This window comes from Gossypium raimondii, chromosome 5 (assembly GCF_025698545.1).
Source record: "Gossypium raimondii isolate GPD5lz chromosome 5, ASM2569854v1, whole genome shotgun sequence".
In the NCBI taxonomy this organism is placed as follows: Eukaryota; Viridiplantae; Streptophyta; class Magnoliopsida; order Malvales; family Malvaceae; genus Gossypium; species Gossypium raimondii.
In genome coordinates this window covers 13,735,447-13,759,252 of record NC_068569.1, presented here as the reverse complement: position 1 = coordinate 13,759,252, position 23,806 = coordinate 13,735,447, and the positions used below count along the sequence as shown (strand labels likewise).

Here is a 23,806-nt window from a genome sequence, read left to right as displayed (position 1 = left end):
AATAAGATATTATCTTTGATATAGTAAGGAAATAAAGTGACAAAAGAATAATTTTGAGTTATGACAACATTGGGAAGTATATTATGACATATTAATTCAAGAAATGATTAAATTGCAAAAGTAAGAAAAGTTTTATTACCCAAGAGTAAATACTCAAAATTTGAGGGTTAAAGTGTAAATATATAAAAAGTTGAAGGACCAATAGTGTAAATATTTTAAGGGTGGAATAATCTAGAAACTAAAGAAAATGGATGAATTAGGACTAAATTGAAAAGCTAGAGAATTTTGTGGGATTAAATCGCAATTTAACCAAATTAAGTGATGACTCAATGATGAAATTTTAAAGATTATAAAGGGAAAATGGTCAATTAGAAGAGAGACAAATCTAGAAGATAATGATGATGTTGGAGATATTTTATATTAAATAAATATTAGTTTATTAATATTTTAATTTGATTTTTAAATGATATTTTATTATTTTATTAGTATTTTATTTAGTATATATAAGAAAAGGAAGATGAAGAATCATCAATTCCACGATATTTCCATGCAACTAACGTGAGAAGAGAGGAGGAGAAAGAAAGTTTTGCTTTCTTTACAATTTGGTCCTTCTACCAAAAATTTACCATTTTCACCTAGAAATCAAAAGAATTTCCACAGCTTCCAAGAGAGAAGAATAACAAGGAGACAATGGGGAGCTAGAATATCAAGTTAGATTCAAGAAATAGAAGCTGGAGGAGAGAGAAAATCAAGTTAAAGATTGAAATCAATAGCACAAGGTAAGAACATCAAGATTTCAATATATTTTTAAGTTTGATATTATTGAAAAAGCATGGAAGTAATGTTATAGTAGAGTTTTCTTATATAAGGTCTTATGTTCTTGATATAATAGTGAAGAGAAATAAGTGAAAGTGATGGGAAATATTATAGAGAAAGGGAATAAGGGAGTTATACACCTAGTAATCAACATTTTGCACTAAAACAGTTTTGGACAACAGCAGTAGGTTAAATTTGAAATATTACCATAAATTGTGGAAATCGAATTAGAGTATGAATAAAATATTGAAATAAATATTATTGAGTCTAGTTTCTCATAGAAGAAACAGTGTAAGTAATGGAATTGTAAATCATGAGATATAATAAATTTTGTGAGACAAGGTCAGAATGAATTTGGGTTCCCTTGTTCCGACTTGGAAAAATAATTAAAATTTGTAAAAGATAATTATGGGTTATAATTTATATTTTTAAAATCCTTAAGGAGTTTATTTTCAATAGAAACAAACGGGAACATCATCCAAATTCTGTACAAAGAGATAATTAATTTTTAGTGAAGAGAATTGAACTAGACACGTCCATGGGTAGGGAGGCTGACCATTGAAATATGGGAGGGTTCGGGTAAAAATATAGGCTCGAAATATGGGTTTGGGCAAAAAAACGAGGCCCGTTTAAAAATGGGCGGGCTCGGGCTCAACTTTTTGGCCGAGCCAGCCCGCCCAATTCGAATATAATAAATATATATTTTTATTTTTATTTTTTAATTTTAAAAATACTTTTTTGGCCCGACTCGGGCTCAAATTTATTTATTATATTCGGGCTAAAAAGTTGAGCCCGGCCCATTTTTTAAACGGGCCTCATTTTTTTGCCCAAGCCCATATTTCGGGCCTATATTTTTACCCGAACCCTCCCATATTTCGGGCGGGCCATCGGGCCGGGCCGGGCTGCTCGGCCCATGGACAGGTCTAGGTTCAGGGAATAAATTGAATAAAAGTAAAATTTTAAGGGTAATTTTGTAAAAATGTCAAAAATGACCAAATTGCATGAAATGAATTGTTTTATTATTTAAATAAATAAATTGAATGAAATATTAATTTAGATCAAGATTGGGTGGAAATTCGAGGAAAATAGAAAATTATCAAAATGTCCCTGAATTTTGGTATTTCTACAATTTAGCCCGGTAAGTTCGTGTAACTTGAATTTTATCTTAAATGCTTGAAATGTATGTTATTGATGGGAAGAAATCCCGGTTGAATGGAAGGAAAATTCGATGGATTTCTGAAAAGGAATTGACAGTAAAAAGGATCTAGCCTAGACGAGTGATCTCATACTGATATAGCCTTCCCGAAGAATATGTGTGAAAAAGATCTAGCCCGGACGGGTGATCTTGATATAGTCCTCCCGAAGAATATGTGGAAAATGGATTTAGCCCGGACGGGTAATCCGAATTAGGGTTTGAATTTAGCCTGGACTGGTAATTCAAATCCAAGCTCATTAAAGTAATCGTTCTTGGGATTTAGCTTTGGACTGGTAATCCCGACAATACTCTATGAGTTTATATTACTGAGGATTTAGCTGGACCTGGTAATCCATTGTAAGAAATGAGGTTCATGGAGTGTGCTCTCTCGCAGGGGATTTAGCCTGGACTGGTAATCCCGTTGTAAGAAATGAGGTTCGTGGGAGTGTGCTCTCTGAATTGAGAAATGTGCGCACATGAATATAAATTGACGGGCCCGAATTTGTAAACTAAAGTGTACCCTTGAAAATCCATCGAAATTCCGAGAAATTAAACGGGATAAAAATAGAAAATGATAAGTATTTAAAATCATGAAATTAAAGTTGAAATATATAGAAATGATAATTATTTGATATACTGAAATATGACATGGAAAATACATGTATGTGAAACTTGCCTGATAATTATGCATATTCAAGATTATGAACTGCTACTGGAATAAATATACATTGAACTTAAAAAAATTATGGTACATGAAATATTGTCATAATGAATTGAATGATTTATATTTAAGAAGAAACAACAAGAAAATGATATGTATCATGACATGTAAATATGAGACTATCTTTGATACGTTGATACAAAGAAAATTATGTGTATTAAGACGAGTAATAAATTTAAGTGAGACATGGCGAGAAAATAAGTTTGTCAATATTTAAAGTACGCTAACCAATGTTGTTGCTTGAAGTTTAGGCAAGTGTCAAATTACTGTTGAATGGTAATATGTTTAAATTATAAGGTGCATTGGAATGGTAAGTGCTTAGATGAAAATATAATTGAGCTTATGAAAGAGTGGAAATGTTTCAGTTATGCAATTTCTTATGAAAAGATTTGTCATGTGATACGCCCGTATGAATCCTGCACCTAATTCGGAAATAAATAAATAAAATTAAAATCTATATATATATATTTAGAATTCTGCGAAAAATTTCCTATGATTCTGATTTAATCTCAGTAGGTTCCTAATGAATGTTTTGAGCTTCTAGGGCCCAACAGAGGGACGTTATGATTATTTTCAGAATATGAATAATAAATGACTCAGAATTATTGAAAATGTTCAGTAAACTCCGGTAATGCCTCGTGCCCTATTCTGACAACGGATGCAGGTAGGGGGTGTTACATTTGGTACCTATTTCAAAGTTTCCAATCAAACCTATCAACATATCCAACAAATACCAATTTCTTTTAAATCAAAATAATACCAAAACATGCCAAATACTTCAAGCATCTATATTCAAGTTGTTAAGTCAAATACTACTCATACACCATGTAAACCTAGACAATGCAATGTCATTTCAACTAATAATAAAGTCATGCAATCTCCAAACTTTACCTATGATAAACCATCTTGAAACATGTCATTTCGTTGGCACATGAATACATATTTATATATGCATCATCACCAAAATTTGAATACGTTAGTTACGTTCTTGAACGTAAATGATGTCAACATTTAAAACATAATCATATAACAATTAATATGTCAAATATCATTAATACTATTTCATTTTCAATTCATGATTTAAATTCCATTTTTCAATCAATTGAACATCGCCCGATGAAACTGTAGTAAAATGGACTCAAATACACAAGAATGTAATGCTCACACAAGCTAACAATATTTTAGGGTTGCTCACACAAGCTGACATCATATCGGTGTTACCCGTCCAAGCTAAACCAACGATACATATAACCCAAGAATTTATAACAAATTTTAAATCTCGTAATAACATGTAAATCCTTGATTAATTGCACGTATAACCCTAATGGTATGCGAAACATATCATAATCTTTTACTAAGTTCACTCGAGCATCATTTCCGTGTATTTGACATTATCAATTCTTGTACACAACTTCATTTCTCATATGAGAAATAAATTCAATCAACAATCTCATTTGCATCTTGTTCTATTTCCATATAACCAATACTTTCATGAATTTACAATTCAGTTCAATATAAACATTTGTGCCAATTACTCTAATTCTACTCAATTCTAACAAATATAATTCATACATAACTAAAAATTAAGGTATAAAGTTCCATATAAACTTACCTAGTCAAAACAACAAACAACCGAATCTTCAGGGACTAATCGACAATTTTGACTTTTTCTCAATTATCACCGGTTTGATTCAATTCTTGATCTATACAATTATTCCATTCAATCCATCAATACCAAACATTTATACACTATGCCATGTCATGAATGAACCTAAATAATTTCATTTTTGATAACCCTAAAGTTTTACATTTTATTCAAATTTGTCCCTAAAACTGAAATAACCATAACTTTCAATATTGAGCTTCGGTTAGAAAACTGACCTCAATTACATTCATTATAGGCCCTATATTACCTATCATTACCAAAATTTTACATCAATTTCATATTTTATTCACTTTATCCTTATGTACAAAATTAACAACTAAACATTACAATTTAGTCATTTTTCATAATCTAAGCTTAAAATCTATCAATTTAACACCAATTTCTTCAAGAAATCAACACTGACATCTATCAAAAACGTTAACAGTTTTGTAAATTGGTACATGGGCTAGCTAAATAAAACTCCTATGACCTTAAAAACATAAAAATTATATATAAAAAAAACCTTAATTGAGCTTACCAAATAAGGACCAAAACTTTGAAAGCTTCCAAGGGTTCTCTTTGTTTTAACTCTCAAAAAGTTTAAAAAGATGAAGAAAAAGATGTCATCTTTTTACCTAATTTGTCTTATATACTTTAATTAAACTTTTAATTACTTAATTAACTTAATTTAACCTTAATTAATTAAACTTAATCACCATTAATCAATTATAAGTAGAAACTTTCATCATTTCCCACTAACACACATTAGAAAATAGTTTAATTGTTATTTTGGTCCCTTAGGTATTTAAAATCTATAATGATAAGACTTTTATAATTTAGTCCATGTACTTTAATTGAGTAATTAATAGAAAAATTGAAGGACCAAATTTTAATATTCTTTTATTCTAACTCCGTAAATATTTATATTTAATATTTACGAAATGAGGTTCTGAAACCATATTTTTGGCACTCTTGAAAATCGGGCTACTACCGTTACATTAGAATTGATATGGTTAATTAATATTATATTGATTAAATAAATTATATAAAGTTATGATAGGAACTATTATGATGCTAATTAAGCTAGATGACTTAGAGAGTAATTGATATCATGAATGAATGAAAGTGAAGAATGGACAATATTATTAAACATATCAAATTACTTAAAATTTGAGGTCGAAATGTGTCAGAAGGCAAATTGATACGTTATGGTTCGAATTAGGAATTATAATATTTCAAATAAAATTTAATCGACAATTAAATTTCGATTTCATAGTTATGCTTTAGTGTTCTATGTTTATATGTTTTAATTCAATTTATAATAGCACCGTTGAGTATTCAATACTCAACTTACAATTATGTTTGTTTATGTGCGCATGTTTTGTTAGAGTTGTGTAACCCGAATCATTGTGAAAATAAAATACAGTGGCAAAACTAGGGGGATTTGTGCACTTCTTCTATTTGACATTGATTAGAATAAGGGTTTTCAACCTTTAAATAGATGTAGTCGAAACTAGGGGTGAGCAAAACTCGATTCGACTCGAAAAAATCGAAAAAAAATCGAATTTCGAGTTAAACGAATCGTTATTCGAGTTAATCGAGTTATTCGAATCAACTCGAATATTTTTTTCGAATTTCGAGTTCGAATCGAGTTGAGTTTTCGAATTCGAATAACTCGAATAATTCGAATAATTCGAATATCAAACTATAATATTTTACATTTTTACCCCAAACTCCCAAACCTTTTTACTTTTCCCTCAAAACTTTTACTCCTTCCCACTTTCCCCCCAAAACTTTTACTCCCCTCCCCTCCCAACTCCCCAATCTACCCAAAATCTATTTCCCACCAAAATTTTACTCTCTCATTTATTTTTTCTCAAAATTTTACTCCCAAAAACCCTCAAAACCTTTTATTTTCCCCCAAAATTTTTACTTCCTCCCACTTTTCCCCTAAAACTTTTATTCCTTCCCATCCCACCTCCCATCTATCCCAAACCCTCCCCCTCCAATTTTTTTAATATTTTCCTCCAAAATTTTACTCCCCTATTTACTTTCCTCAAACTTTTATTCCCCAAAACTTTTATTTTTCCCTAAACTTTTACTTCTCACCCTTTACTCTCAAATAAAAATCAAAATTATTCAAAAAATCACTAAACATAAATAGTAATAATTTTATTTATATCTACTATTTATATTATTAAATTAAATTTCACATTTTATATTATTTATATTATTGAATTGTTTAGTCATATTGAATATTTATATTAAAATTAAATTATTAATTATGCAATAAAATATTAGTGTTAAAATTTTATATTGGTATCAATTTCACATTTTATTTTAAAATAACTTTTATTAAAAAAATCATATTTTTACATTTAATATATTTTTAATTCTAAAATACATAGTGACAAGAATCAAGATAATTAAAACAACTAAGCAAGCAAAGAAGCTAACCAATATATAAAAAATTAATAAATAAATTATGAAGTGATGAAAGTTAATAAAAAATTTGATTAAGGTGGACAAATTTTATTACGATGGGTGACAATGGTTACAAGGTCCCAAAATTATTTTTTAAAATTTAACTCGAACAAATATATTCGATTCGATTCGAATTCCATCTCACTCGACTCAATTCGAGAAAACTTCAAATAAAGTTAGGATGATAAAATGATATTCGAAAACTCGATTAACTCGAAAATTTTCGATTCGATTCGATTCGATTCGATCGAATGCTCACCCCTAGTCGAAACTCCTCTTGTATCATTCGTTTTTCAACATTAGTGAATTTCTTCTCCTCTGCCCATGGTTTTTTCCCCGAAAGGGTTTCCACGTAAAATCTGTGTGTTCTTATTTTTCTTTATTTTGCGATCTTTCTATTGTCATTATCGACATTCAGTTTTAACATGTTTCGATTGTGAGTAAATGTAGATTTAACTTGGTCAAGCATCCAACTCAACAACTCAACTCGGAACATGCCTTATTATCTCTTTTACATGTAAAAGTAGTTTTTGGGTTATATGACATGTACCTAAGGTGTTTGTGTCTTGGTGATGAGTTTGCATTTTGGTATATTTGGTATTTGACCTAAAAGAGTTACAAAAGTGAAATTTTATCATTGAATTAGTAGATAATTATGGTAGATTATATGCGTTTGAATATGTGAATTAGTTGATTAGACAGTGACGTATTGATGGTTAAGATTTAATGACGTTTGGTTGTGGTTACATGTGTTAAATTGGTGATTTTGTATTGGTGTAGTATTTGGGTATGTTTTAGGTACAATTAAGTGAGATTTGGATGTTTGAAAATGTGCATTTTTTTCTATTTGACCATTAAGTCTCAAGACAAAAAGAACATATCTCGAGATTGTTGGAACAATTTTCATGTACTATGTCTCAAGACATGCTAACTTCGAAGCTAAAAATTCTAAAATAATTTATGAATTGTCTCAAGACATAGAGATTCTTGTCTTGAGACATGAATTTGAATTTTGACATATGAGTTTGGTTTTGAGCCTAACTCTGAAATTAACCCATATACCTCGTAAATTGATAAAATGAAGGTATTGAGTGTATAGATGTATGCATGTGAGTTGTAATGATGATTAAATTGATTGTACTTGTGTTAATTAACTTGAGTTGCTTCGACGACGTAGTGTGACATCATACATTCGGATTCAGCGATCGAGCCAGGTGTGGGGTGTTACAGGATTAACTTGGATATGAGATATGTTCTTCTACTTGTCGATGGATACCATACCACCATATCGATCATTGAACTGTTGTTCAAAGCTCACCAACTATACTTTAAGAAAAAAGAATTAACAATCTAACGACTTAAATGAAAATATTTAAATAGTTTAGTGATTATTTTTGTAATTTTTAAAGTTGAATGACCAAAATATTAACTTACTAATAATTTAGTGACATTGGGTATAACTTACTCTTTATTTTATAATAGAATTAGTTAAAAGTTATTGAGATAAGTTAGTAAGAAAAAAAAACTAAACATATATGTCTGGGTAAAATTAAAAGAGATGTTGTGATGAAAACTTTTAAAGTTTGACTAGAGCAAATTACACCAGTGGAATAACTAAAGGTGCAGCACGACTAGACCTTAAAATAAAATAATTTTGTTTTAAAATAACTAATTTAATAAAAAAAAAAGATACTACGTTCATATGAATTTAAATTAGGAGAAGTGATTTGATATGTTAAAAAGTGTTGAAATAAATTTTTATATGAATTTACATCAATTAAATTTAAAAGCAATTGTCAACCTTTTCAAACCATTTTTAATGAAAATAGAGGAACAACTATTTTAAAAAACACATATATTCGTTTCATTTTCCAAAAATATTTTTAAAATTTTAATCGAAACATACATTCTTAGTGTTTTTATTATCTAAGAGAAAAAAAAGTATAACATCTATTTTGTAAAACCTAATAAATTTTAAATGCTTTTTGTAATGCAAATTGAGATGCTCTTATTAGTAAAGAAAGAGAAAAATAACCGTCATAAAACAAAGACAATAAATATTTTTAGGCAATTCGAGGAAAATAAAAATTAAAGGACCTAAAGACTTCTTCATGTCAGTACAAAATCTCATATCACAAATTAAATTGATAAATCGGATCAAATATAAGACAATCACTCCTCTACTAGAGAATGAATAAAACCTTCTAGCTCTTCAAGACATTTGTTCCGTGACACTCAACTGGGATGATAGATGTTCTGCCTCTCCGTCTCCACAACCTCCTAAACCACCATCGGAGTTTCTTCAATCCACCAGACATCACGTTTTTGCCGAAATCCTTCCTTGACCAGCAGGTGAGCTACTTGGTTTCCCCCTCTCTTTATATGTTGGAACTTGATTCTTTTAAAACTCACATAAATATTTTTTTATTACATGTATTTTTGCAAATTATGCTTCATATGTAATAGTTAAATATTATATAAAATTAAATCGATTATACTTTTTTGAACAAAAAATAATATGACAGAACTTTATTTAAGAAAAGAAATAAGACTTTGGCAGGAATAATGACAACCACAAAAACAACCGCAACATTACTAATTAATGGATTTATATTTGCTACCAAGTAAGATTCTCTTTTAATTTGTATGGTCCAAATTACTAATTAATTTGTAAAAGTATTAATTAGAAAACATTGACGATTGAGTCTTAACTCGATTGGTATGAATATTGTTGTCGATGCAGGAGGACATGAGTTCGAGTGCGTTAAAACGCATTATCCTCCTATTTATGGGTTAAAAAGAGATTATAATAATTATAGGCATCGTGTCAAAAAGAGTATCTATGATCAAAACTTATAATAAATAGTGGGATGGTTTACTTGTCTATCTCATTTGTAGTCATAGTTTGGTGGTATTGAAACACTTGTTCTTCATTTGTTTACGGTATAAGTAGAGCTGTATGTTTATTTTTATGAAATATTAAGAAAACTATTTTAAAATTTTGAAATTTAAATTTAGAATTATATGGATAATTTAGCATGAGAATAATAAGTAGAATAATTTAGAGTTGAGAAGATAAGTAGTAGAATAGTTTTGTGTGAAAAAAAAAGTGAAAATGTTTATAAAGTTTAGGTTTAAGATTATTAAGGACATTTAATAAGACCTGACATTTATCAAAGTTATAGCTAGAAAAACATATTTCAACAAATAATCTTGGATGGCCTTAGTAATTAAGAAAGTACAATTTTTCAATAAAATTTTTAGGATATATAACCCAAAATATCATTCTAATCACAATGCCATGCACATGAGGTGAGCTGAGCAGGTCGGCAGGTGGGAGTGGTACTGTGCTGAAAGCTAACCCGTATCGATGACAAAACAGCCAGGTCATGGAAGCAAGCATATTAAAGTTGAAAAGGGCGAATTTTCAGGGGCTGTCAATGATTGAGTGGGGGTCTAATTGAAATCAAAATATATATGTGTGTGTGTGTGAAATAGTGATTACAGGACAAAAAAGCGAAGGAAGCCCAACAAACGACACGACCAGCTAAGCCCGCCCCACCATCAACCGCCACTTCCCCCATCATCACAGTCTTGAGAGAGACTCATCCATTCCCATTTAAAGTAAATGACAACGCTCCACAAACTTCCTTTTTTTTTGACACAATTTTGCACCGTACCCGCACTAACCGTCCATGTGGATAGTTTCACAATAATGGAGGCAAAAACTGGTCACCTCTTTTATGTTTCTATCTGCTTGTTTAATTCAGTAAAAAGATATTTGCGTGTTTTTGCCCTTGCAAAGATTAGGGCTTCAAGGTAGCCAAAAATCAAACCAATTTTTACCTTTTTCATTTTTTATAATTGTGATGAAGATAAAATTAGTTGAATTTAAATTTAAACTCTTATGTCATATAAATAATATATATATTTATATTAAAAAATAACCTTATCGTTATTAGTAGTCAAAAATTCAATCCTCAATTTAGGTATGAAACAATTTTAAAACTTGTGACTCACATCGACCTTCTCTTATTATGCTCTTAAAGGTGGCTAGGTATCCGTTAGGCACTCAATCTTTGGCTAAAACTACGACTGCTGCAGTGTTGCTGCTCCACCTGAGCATGAATCACATGCTTTCTTAATTTGAATGTTGGACAATATATATATCCTCAGGTATGATAAGAATATATTAGTTCCTCCGTCGACCAGGCTAGCTATTGATTTATGGACAACAGGAGGACAGATTTTTTGCAGGCATTGATGAATGGATCTTTCGACTTTACCAACTATAGGGTTGAAAAGTTAAGAAATTAAGAGAGGCAGGATGGAAGGAAAGATAGATTTTGTTTTTCTAAAAGATCAATAATTATAGAGAAGGATCATATATGTATGTGGAAGATTGTATGAAATTTTAGCTTCAAATAAGTCCAATTTGTTCATCTATTTCTGGGTGTCCCATGCCAATTTGATAAAAAAAAAAAAACAAAAGACAAAAGAAAAGGCAGTATTTACGCAAAGAAAAGACACGGTAGCATTGTAGGTAAGGTTCCAGCAGATGATCAGTTCCGGGGAAGTTCACTCACAGCCTCATCCTCCTTATCCTCTCCACTCTCCCGGTCCTGTTATCCATGTGAGTGACTCATCTCAATCACAGCCCATGAGCATCACAAAATTTTTTAAAATTTTTGAATTTTACATATAAATTATTATATATTTTAGATTTAATGTCCACATTATATAACATTCGTTCCACTTAGTCAAATTGTATTTTATATAATTCGCCCTTTAAGCCATAAAGTTATACTTTATATTAACAAAATATTTTTTAATTTTTAATTATATAACTTTAATAATAATTAAATATTAATGTATGATGAACCTTAAAAGATTAAACTTAGAAGCTTAATATAGACTTTAAAGTCAAATTTCAAAATTAAATGATTTTGGCCCATACTCATACTTATTAAATTAGTGATTTTCTTGTATTTTGATTTGTATGTCTTACTAATGAATTATTTTCTTCTGATATGGTGCCGACATTGCCGAGAGAAAAAGAAAGGAGTTTGATGCCGAGACAGAGAGCATAGAGTAAAAAAATACAAATTATCTTCCTCTTAGCTCCTTATGCAAAAGACCTCTCGGTAAATATTTTTGCATAAATTATATTCTTTATTTATTTAACTTATTATTTTTTCTTTTTCCTAATATGCTGTTGTTTAATATATTATTATAGTCTTCAGGTTTTTCGATTAAATTATGGTCAACAAAAAGATCGAATCTTTTTTGAAGAAAAGGGTGTCAGAAAGCAATAATTATCAATCGGTTCCTCAATATTCTGTTATTAGTGGAGAAAATCAAATATTAAATTTTTAATATAGTACTAGTTATTTTTTACATATTGAAAAGAAATATTTAATTTTACATAGTGTGATTTTTTAAAATTTTTATAGTTAAATAGTTCATGCTTTTAAAAAAAAACATTAAATTAATTTGTTTGATAAGAAAAAAAGAAGTATTCGAAAAGAATTGACACTTTTTTATGTTAAAAAAGATTGTTCGGATTTAGAAATTTTACCCCCTAAATTAAAATCCTGATTCCCTAACTCTGATGATGCCAAAATAATCCATGCTTCATATTCAACTTTAATTGTTATAGGGCACGATTCATAATTCCTAGCCTGCTAGCCATACATGAAAAACAAGCCACCACTGTTTTCTTTGGGGTGTTATTAACATCCCTTACTGATACACTCCAAAAATACATTTGAACAAAAAAATCAAGAAAATAAAAAATTCGATTTAAATCGATGTATTTAGTTTGGTTTGGTTTGAATTTTATATTGTTTGATTTAATTTTTGATTGATATTATTATGTAAACCACACAATTTAAATTCGTTTTTTCAGATGAAACCTATTTCATAAAAAAAATCATGTTTAAAGAAATAGCTCTAATAGATGTCTCTGGGATAATACATTTAACCCTATTATTATTATTATTATTATTATTATTAAAAAAATAGATATGATCATATAAAAAGTAAAGTTATAAAATATTTCATAAAAATTATAAAAATATAGTTTTATATTAGAGTATGTGAATCATTTTTAAATATAATAATTATAATTATAATAATTTTAGAAAAACAAGTTATATATTAAACGTTATAATATTTTACTTATAAAAGAATTTTTTCACATTTTTCAAATATATATATATATTTGATAGTTATGAATTTAATTGATTATATGACATATTATAATGTCTCAGTTATAACTAATTAAACTTAGCAATTAATTAAATTATTAAACAATTGACAAAAAATAGGTATATCAATGATTTATGTATTAGATTTCCTTTTAACAACTTTGAATGATTTATCAATTTCAACTTACTAAATTCATTTTTGAAAATGGGTCTTAAAAGAATTTTATTGGATAAAATGATATATTTGATATATGATTGGTCATATAATCGTAGTTACATAGATATGTTTTATTCAATATTCTTAACAAAATATATAAGAGGATTGGTAGAACTGACTCATTTTTTGATACGTGAGTAAACAATGGAATTACAAATGGAATAGGCATTACAATTTTTTTGTGGGAGAAAGTATAAAATATCTAAGGGAAGTCGCATCTCGTTTTATCTATTATTGTATTTATTTTATGTATTAATTTTTTAGTAATTTACTACTTTATTTTATTTTAATTTTATTCAATTTATATATTTATATTATATATATATTATATTTTAATTTTTTTATTTATGGAACAACTAAATAAATAGAACAAATAACAAAATAAATAACCGTAGGAATGGATATATCAGAGAAAATTGGACTTTTTTATTCTTCCCTATTTTTTTTTTGTTTAGCTTTTCTCTAAAACAAAATATAAAGCATTTTAGGTTATAATGGATCAATGAATTATTGGGTTGAGCTAGATTTAAACCAGCATAGACATACTGCCAATGAATTATTGGGTTGAGCTAGATTTAAACCAGCATAGACATACTGCCAATGAATTTATAATCCATCCCCATTAACCGCTCGGGCATCGACCTAGAAAGAATCAATTCTAGATTTATTGATAATACACAATCAACTTCCTTTTGTAATACCCTACTTCCAAGGGGAAGTCGAATCTTCGTCGCTTCCTTGAAAGAGAGGCGTCTTGAACCACTAGATGCTGGGGGCTTGCTATACCAAAAGCGAGAGAAATTCCATCCCTCTCTTCCCTTTTTACACTTCCATGTCGCCACATGAGAGGGACCTAGGGGCGTAAAAAGAATCCTATCAACTTGTTCCAGCTTAAGATAATAAGTTCATGGGATTGGTCTTACTTCACTGTCGAGAAATGAAAGAAGACTTTGATCTCCAAATTTAATTCAGACGTAGCTCACTTCTTGTTTGGTGTAGAGTAGTGTCAAATTGAAATACCCAACAAGCATTAGCTCCCCTGAAAAGGAGGTGATCCAGCCGCACCTTCAAATACAACTACCTTGTTACGACTTCACTCCAATCATTAACCCTGCCTTCGACACCCCCTTCTTTGCTGTTAAGGTAACAACTTTGGGCATGACCAGCTCTCATAGTGTGATGGGGCGGAACCGACCTTGGAACAGTCATGTGCCTTGCTTCTCAAATTTTAGCATTCACCATTCAAGAAATTAAATATGATTGAAGTTCCAAAACCCAAAAACCTTTAATTGGTTCATATTCAGCCAGGTATCTTCTCACCATTCACATACTACACCCGAAATTTTGTTTGGTTTTCCTTCTTACAAGTCTTTCTTATGTGAACTACTTGACTTAATTTACATACTTCATACAACTATATACCTATCTATATATATCATTAGAAAAAGTGCTTTTGAATTGTAGCAGTTGGTTGAACGAAAAACAAAGAGTTGTAGCATTTTGTGTTTCAAAAATCTCCCATTACCTTCCTCACTCCAATTTCAAAACAATGAGAAGCAGCAAGCCAGTTTTGTGTGTGGTTCTGCTAAATTACATTCGCCCAGCTGAGTTTCTCTGATATTCACAAGTGCCGCGTGGTCTTTGTATAAAGCATAGGTTCTGAGTAATCCCGTACTGTTTTCCCATTCGGAAATAATTAACGCCAATAATTATAATGATTGATGGGGGGGTCATTTCCAATAAAATATCTGTCCTTCAATCTTTTCCCGACTACACAAATAAAGTATTCGAATCCCCCCTTCCGAATTTTGCTCTACTATAAATACATGTTACCTTTCCCTTTTCCAGTATAACTCCCTCTAAACCCCTTTTCTGAGTAATAATATATAATATATCAAGCATTCTTCTCCTTCAAGTCGACTTGTTTCCTTTCCTGAGAATTGTTAGCTAGGTAGCATTTTTTTTTTCTGTGTGGCCCAATCCTCCTTTCGTTATATTCCTTTTATTTTCAGTTAAGGATAGTTATATAATAAGAGAACTGATAACAACAGATAGACGTAGACAGCCACCGTCTACGTGCAGTGATGTGCAAGTAGTTATCAAATGAAAATCTTACGTTGTTTCCTTTCCTTTTCTAAGTTTTCTAATTTTTAATGTTAGTCATGCAGATGAATATGTTGTGCGAAGTTGCATATTGATGGAAGAGTAAAATGGCGGAGGGTGATAATGTCATGGTAAATGTTAACCAGGTAAAAATGAAGAGATAACCCGTTACAAATATCTTGAGTTTTTTTTGGCATAATGATAAATTTAATCTTCAATATTTACATATTCTATCAATTTGACCCTTAATCTTAAAAAAAAAAAAGTCAAATAGTTTTTTTTTGTGAAAATAATGACTAAAACATTAACTTTTAACGTTGTTGGTATAACAACTCACATAACAGTTCATATGCACGTCATGCTAACATAACATCATTTGTTTTATATTTAATATTAATAAATACTTTACAAATTATCAAAATAAAATAAATCAAAGTTAAAATTTAAAAAATATAAGAAGTTCATAAAATTTTAAAAAAATTAGCAAGGAGCAATGTGGATTATTATGCAAGCTTTGTGTTTAAAATTTTAACATTTTAGTTAGTATTCTCATTAAACAAATCATTCCAACTCTTTTTCAACAGGTTGATGGTCAAATTTAACTCTTTTTAAAGATTGAGGATCAAATTCAGTTAAAAAATAAGGGCTAAATTAATAAAAATATAAACATGAATGGTTAAATTTGTTTTATACTTTTTTATTACTTTTATGCAATTAATTTAAGTGAATTTGTTGGGTTCAGGCTAAGCTCATGTATTATCTTAATCTTATATATATATAGTTACCCACGCCTATGGATTAAATTTTATTATTATCTTTATATATTTTGAAAACATGCATTTTGAATATCAAGTAGGTATTGGAGTTTAAAGGAATAAATTAGACTGTTGAGCCCAAAATCAAAATATTACCTAAAATCAGAATTAAATAGTAAATTGAATTGTGTGTATTTTGAGATGCAAAATGGTTGGCTATAATAAAGACGTAATTGGCGTTTAATTTCATCAAAAATATTAATGTCTTTTGTCCGATTACATCACCATGTGAATATTATTACATAAAGAATAAAGTGGCCACCTCTTTTCTGTGATTTTCTCACTCCAAAATAATAAAAATAGAGACACCTGAAGACATATCCTGTTGACAATTAACAAGAATGATGTGACCGATTTAGCATTATTTGTTTGTGGCAATAAAATCTGGAGTGTAGGCAGCCCCTGTGGGGAATATGCGATATTGTTGCAATGTTGAGTTTCAACCTTGTAATTATTAGTAGCTCTCTTCATCAGGTTAGTTGGAGGTGGTGGTGCAAGTTGACCAATAACCTAGCGTTTTATAAATGATCAAAGTGGGGATGGCGGCATAGCTTAGCGGACATAGAATTTAGTAACTTTGCATGGGTTGCTTATAGCTAGCCGTCCATTAATTCCAAAGGCCATCTGTTTTATTCATCCACATTTATTATTACATTACCTTCTATTTTCAGATATCGCTACATGCTAAAACCCGCAAATATTGGTACCCAATTCACATCCACTTCATTTTTGCATTGAAGATTAGATGTGTTAAATTTTATGATTTTTTCCAATCCAGTTCGATTCTCTAATTTTAATTTTGAATTTAGAGCTTTTAAATTTATTTTGATTAAAATGGATTTTATTTTATAAATTTTGGATGTTATTCTTTTGATAAATATTTTCAAAACAAAAATAAAATTTCAAACTGACAAGAAAAATTAATAGATCATACATATTTTTTCAAACTAATTCGAGTTGAATTTTGATTAAGAAATTAGTATAAATATTCATTTAATTCCAATCAGTTTTAAAAATAATAAATTTACCTATTTAAAAAAATTCCAAACTTTTATAATTGTTTATATATATAATTTTTAAAATTTCATAAAAACCATAAAAATTTTAAATGGTAAATTTGAAACCTTAAAATAATAAATTATCAAATATAATTTAAATCTACTTAAAAAAATACAAATCAAATTAAAATAATAAAACAAGACTCATTAATCAATTCAATCCAACCCTCACCTACAGTCCGTAAACAAAAAGACATGCAATGGAACTTTGTCTCCCAAGTCAAAAATGAGAGGGAAGAAAAAAATGAAAACCCGTATAACGTTTTCATCGAACGGAAACAAAGAAAATCTTCTTTGTCCCAATCCCTCCTCTGTCCCCTTCTCCCTCATCACTACCGTACGAACCGCTTATATGATTAGCCGTTTTAACCTCTCTCTTTTTCTTTTGCCTCTCTTCGATCTCCGTCTTCTGTTTTGATCAGCCTCTACACATGGATTCAGACCCCCCACTTCTGGAGACATACAAGACCCTCTTCGCCAACTCCAAGACCTCTTCCAACAACCACGACCACCGGCTTGTCACGGTGGAGGAACGCCACCTTCCCTTGATCGATCTCAGCCGTTTAAGCCATAACGAGGCGGAGAAGGAAAGGTGCCAGAAAGAGATAGCTAGGGCTGCACGTCAATGGGGTTTTTTCCAAGTCGTAAACCATGGAATCTCGATGGAGTTATTGGAGATGTTGAGGGAGGAGCAAGTGAGAGTCTTCAAGCAACCTTTCCACCACAAGTGCAGGGAAGACAAGTTCTTGAATTTCTCCGCTGGTAGTTACCGTTGGGGCACTCCCACGAGCTACTTCCTTAGGCAATTATGGTGGTCTGAAGCTTTCCACATCCCCGTGAACGATATCTCAAGGTATGTTATAATCAATTTACGGTTTTTTATTTTTTATTTTTCTTGACGATATCGCTTTCTCTTCATTTCATTACCTCGTTTCTTTTCGACAAATTCGGCAAAACAAATAGTAACCAAGAATTAAAGAGCTAACGAAATGAGTTTGTTGTTATTATATAGGTTCTCTTTAAGTTAAGACAGTAAAGCCTTTTGTTTTATCTATTAGTATAATTTATGTTGTATGTACTGATATTTCATGTCGGCATACAATTTAAGTTTACCTACGTATAGTTCTTATTCAAAAAACCAACTATTACAACGATGAGACAAGACAACAACGCTCAAATCCATACTGTTTTTCTAGGTTAATCCGATTGCTGTAATATAATAAACTCTTTTAAATCTTTGTCATACTATTACTTTCTGTTTTCGTGTCTAAGTTAAGTTTGTACGATTTTTTAAAAAAATTTGAGTTTTGGATAATAATAAAGTAGGCAGTTATATGTATTTATATATGAGAATTACTAGTTAATATATATGATTTGTTTTCAATATTAATTTAAATGATCTCTTATAAAACTCAAGCTTAAAGCTTGCTTAGAAGAGCTAATAGTTGTAGGCATTACACCGTTTTTAATTATGGCATGGAAGAAGATGTGATGAATTTAATCTTTCATACTTGTCTAGGTACTATGTGATTAGATGGGATAAGTTTTATTATTTTACTAAAAAATGGATTAAATAGTTTAACTTAATATTATTTGAATGGAGCAATATTCTGAAAATATTTATTGGAAAAGTTGGCTAAAATTAATGGATAGCATTACATTAAAAAGAGAGAGAGAGATTATGTTATAAATATTCAATTTTAAAGAAAAATAGTATTTTGGAAATTAAAACTATAATGAAAAATTTTCTTATTTTCTCTAAATAGTCTCATATTAGTGTGATAGATTCTTAATATAATAGTCCGGGGTCAATCTTGATAGGATAAAATTTTCAATTGAGTTGTTTTATAATTAGTATATCGAACATGTATTATCCTCCCAATCTCCGTTAAATTTAAAATCTTCACGGTTAGCATATCATATGAATTTCCTTAATATTACCCATACGGTTTTCTATGTTAAATAAGTTTTCAAAAATTTAAGTTACAAGAACAACACAAGAATAACAAATTAAATAATTACACATGACCATTTGTGTGGGTGGTGTAGTTGGTTATCACACACACTAGAGACCCCAGGCTCAGATATATTTTTAATTTTTCCAACTTTTTATACTTGATGGTCCTCTCTGTCAACTCGTACAACACTTACTGGGACTCAGCTTCAGACTGAGTTACTTCTTTTCACAGTAAACATCAGGAATCACAGCTCCATGGTCAAATTGTGTGAGGTGTCACCCTATTTGTGGAATTAAGCTGCAACGTTTCGGTAGCTTTTTTCTCAGATTTAGTGAGACAATTCAATGTTCGCTTTTATTTTTTTTTTTCAAAGAAGTTGGCATTTATTTCTTGTGGTCATGTTTGGTGGTAAGAACATACAGTACTGATACATTGCACCCTGATAAAAGAAAATGGTTCTGAAAAATCAGCACCAAATCCTTCAAAGTAACATGGGTATTTTCCTTTCCTTTGCAATTCCATTCCATGCATGTTCTTCTCGTTTTTATCTATGGCGAGTGGCTATGCATCATCCCCCATAGGCAACGTACCCTCCTGACTTGAAGGTCACAAGTTTTTTTTTAGACCAACTCAGTCAAATATTCCAGTCTCACAGCAAGGAAGGAAAAGCTTGACGTGGCATCACCAGTGGCTCTCGTTTTTGCTGATTTTTATCACTGTTATTTTGTTAAAATTAAGTGACACGAATTCTTATTTAAATAAAATACGGTGGTAAAATAAAATAAAAGTAAATTTATATAAAACTACAATTCTTTTATTTTATTTTAGAATAAATTTTTTTAAACTTTATTAAATTCTATCTATTTGATATTGAGTAGAATAAGATGTTTCAATTTGTGTATTCTTTATTTATTTTTTCTTTTTGATATATTGTCATTATTCACATTCTATTTTTTTTAGATACTCCCTACTGTGTGTGGACCACTTCCTCACAATTGGGAGATTCCTTTTCTATCTTCTTTTTTCAAACTACATACGTAATGATTCTAACACCTCGTAATGTGTTAACCAGCACACCAATGGAACCGTTTGCCACAAAAGTCGCCATTCTTGGTCAGAAATTAGCTGAAATTTTGGCAGAGAAGTTAGGTCACAAATCGAGTTTTTTCCAGGAAAGTTGTTTGCCAAGCACTTGCTATCTCCGGCTGAACAGATACCCACCCTGCCCGATTCCTTCAGACATTTATGGTCTAATGCCACACACCGATAGCGACTTCCTAACTATATTGCACCAAGATCAAGTCGGAGGATTGCAATTAGTGAAGGATGGGCAATGGATTGCTGTTAAACCTAATCCCGAGGCTTTAGTCATCAACATTGGAGATCTATTTCAGGTGATCAATTTCATATATACCAATCACCTTCTTTACCGGTTCGAAAATAGTTAAGTGTGTTAAAAAGCTTTGATTGATATTGTGCAGGCTTGGAGCAATGGTTGTTATAAAAGCGTCAAACATTGTGCGGTGACGCATCCAACGAAAGAAAGGTTTTCAGCAGCATATTTCCTTTGCCCATCGTATGAGACAGTGATAGAGAGTTGCAGCATGCCCTCGGTTTACAGAAAGTTTAGCTTTAGGGAATATAGACAGAAAGTGCAGGAGGATGTTCAACTCTATGGATATAAAGTAGGGCTCTCCAGGTTTCTTGTATAAATTATTACTATCACCAGCTAAAATTTATCGATTGCAACTTCTTTCTAGCTATATACATAGTTAGGTCATTAATTTGTTTACAAAAATATCTAAGCTCTACCCCATCCCAAGAAAAACTTACGGTATAACCTATAAGTCCCGCTTAATTAGAAAGAATTTTGTTTTACCTCGGCTTAATCTTTCATGATTTTTACTATCTTTAAGAAATAATATTAAATGAATTTCAGTTACTACAACTCCTTTTGAAAAGCTAAGAGCGATGTTAAAATAGTTAGCTTTAAAACTGCTTTTCCAATTAGACTTCAGAAGCTTGCCTTATATTTGGATTAGATACTAAATGTTAGTAAAAGAAAGGAAATTGAAGTAATTTCAACCATTTTATTTGAGGAAAGAAAAATAAATCATTAATTATAATGAATTTCTACAGTTTTAAATTTTTCATAAAATTATTTATAAAAGAAATAGAAGGAAGAAAGAATAAAAGAAGAAGAAGAAGATATTTTACAATTTTAATTTTATAAGCGGGATCCAACTATATCAGTGTAAAATTATTTTAGTTTCACATACTTTCGTATCTTTTGTATTTTAATATTTTAATGATTCAATTGTTAAATTTATTGATATAATTGTATTTATCATACATGTAAAAATTTTAAACGATCGATATCTCTAACATATCGATATAAAATACTATATATATATATATTAATATTTGTTAAACATTTGAAAGTTTTTACATAAAATAAACGGTTAGATTTTTCTTGAAATGATAGTTAGAAAATTTTGAACTATATCAAATTTAACATACATTATCTATAAATGAAATATGAAATATGACGATTGGATCATTAAATATTAATCAAATAAAAATATACGAAAAGGTGTACCGATGTAAGTCGATCTCTCCCTTTTATAAGGGTGTGTTTATATATAATTTTAATATCCAAAATATGATTTATATATTTAAATTAAATTTTAAGAACAATTTATATTAATGTTTTAAAAGCATTTAAGATTTATATTTCATGTATCAAAATATAAATAATGAATTATAATAAAGCAAACATTTAATAATTTATTATAATTTAATTTGATATATTTATATATAATTTTAATGAATTTAAGTATATTTTTACTTTATAACATTAAATAAATATTTATCTTCTCAAAATATTTTTTCTAAACTCTTAAATATTAAAATAATTTTTATAAAACATTTTAAAAGTATTTTCTACAATATTTTAAATGCTAAACTACTCTAAGTTCTCGCAAGCAAAATTATGACCATGAACATTGAGAAATCCCATAGAAAGATAAAAAAGAACATTAGGTATTGGGTAAAAAATGATTATATTTATTTAAGGTAAATTACACTAAAGTCATAAACTATTAATATACTTATATTTTGGTTACATTGAACTTCAGAAAGTTAAAATATGGTTATTGAACTATTAAAATCACTATTGCATGGCCTTCTTTGCTTGCACCGTCGCACTAATTGAATGCTTTCATTCATTCCCCTTCTCTTCTTCAATTCATTTTTTTTTTATAAAACAACTTTTAACATCACAAATCTACGAACTAAAACTCAAACAACTTTCTTTTTTTTATTTTTGAATTGATCATTAGATTGATTTGGATTTAACGTATGCTCATTTACTTGTGGATAGGTACTGATCCATTGTACCGATTATCAAATTGTTGTTTGGAGGTTGCTAGTCAGACTTTAAAAAAAAAAATAACAATCCACTAACTTAAATAAAAAGTTTTAAATAATTGAATAACCATTTTGTAACATTTTAAAGTTAAGTGAGTAAATTATAAATTTACTAATATTTTAATTACCCTTTATTTAAAAACTAGTGCTGAAATCTCATATTGTCTTGATTAGAAATAAGATATTATTTTGTGTAGGATAAAGGTACAGAATCATTTATTAAAACTTAATTAAAGCCCCAATAATGAACTTCTTGGCTCTTGCATAATGAAATTAAATATATAAGTATGCGGAATTGGGAATTTGACAACATCTTTGTCTTTCTTGCAAAATGAAATTACCTTAGAATATAAGAATTATTATTTCGTACATTAATATCTCCATAATATATTTTATTTATTCTATTTTAAATGTTTTAAATACCAATACCAATTACTTATTGAATTAAGAAGCTTGACGAATAATTACCTAAAGGTTAAAATATGTTGTTAGACTCTATACTTAAAAATTAAGATTTAAGTCCTATTTTATTTATTTAAAATCTCAACTAATCATTAAAATAGTAAGTATTTTTTGGTCAAAAATGATCAATTTGAATTTTTAATTAGATTGTTCTCATATGACATGGCATATAATTAATAAAATTAATAAATTTTGACAGATGCAACACAACCGATGAAAATGATGATTGAGCATTTAACTTTAAAAATACGAAGACCAAATCTCAAATTCTATAGAAATACAATCACTAACCTTATCTAAAATATAAATGATCTTATCAAAGTTTGAAGTTGAACTTAACTACTGTAAAAAATATTTACTTGATGTTTAGCACTAGATATCAATTAAATTAAAATTTTAAATTAATTTTTATTTAAAAGACTTAAATTCAAAATTTCACATAAACCATATAATTCAAACTAATTCAATTTCCCAAATCATAAAAAATGAAGGTCAAATTTGTTTATTTTTTAATATAATTTTCAGTTCTATTTTATTATCTAGTTGTTTAATAATATCGTATTTAAAATTTGTATTTATCTTATTTCTTTGAAAATGCATACCATTACGCCCAATATTAATTAGTTTTTATTGTTATGAGGCTGGCCATCTTACAATAAAATGTACTCAATCAAGGTTCTTCGTATTTTCCTTC

At 29.3% G+C, this 23,806-nt stretch overlaps 1 protein-coding gene across 1 annotated transcript; it reads left to right on the top strand.

Annotated features, from left to right (window-relative positions):
* Positions 1–15,133: 15,133 nt before the first annotated feature.
* LOC105765909 (gibberellin 2-beta-dioxygenase 8) lies at positions 15,134–21,100 on the top strand. The gene is made up of 5 exons (XM_012585186.2): positions 15,134–15,238; positions 15,456–15,536; positions 17,686–18,116; positions 20,294–20,615; positions 20,703–21,100. The coding sequence occupies exons 2-5, from the start codon at positions 15,498–15,500 to the stop codon at positions 20,931–20,933; spliced, it is 1,023 nt and encodes a 340-aa protein (XP_012440640.1). The 5' UTR covers positions 15,134–15,238; positions 15,456–15,497; the 3' UTR covers positions 20,934–21,100.
* Positions 21,101–23,806: the final 2,706 nt, after the last annotated feature.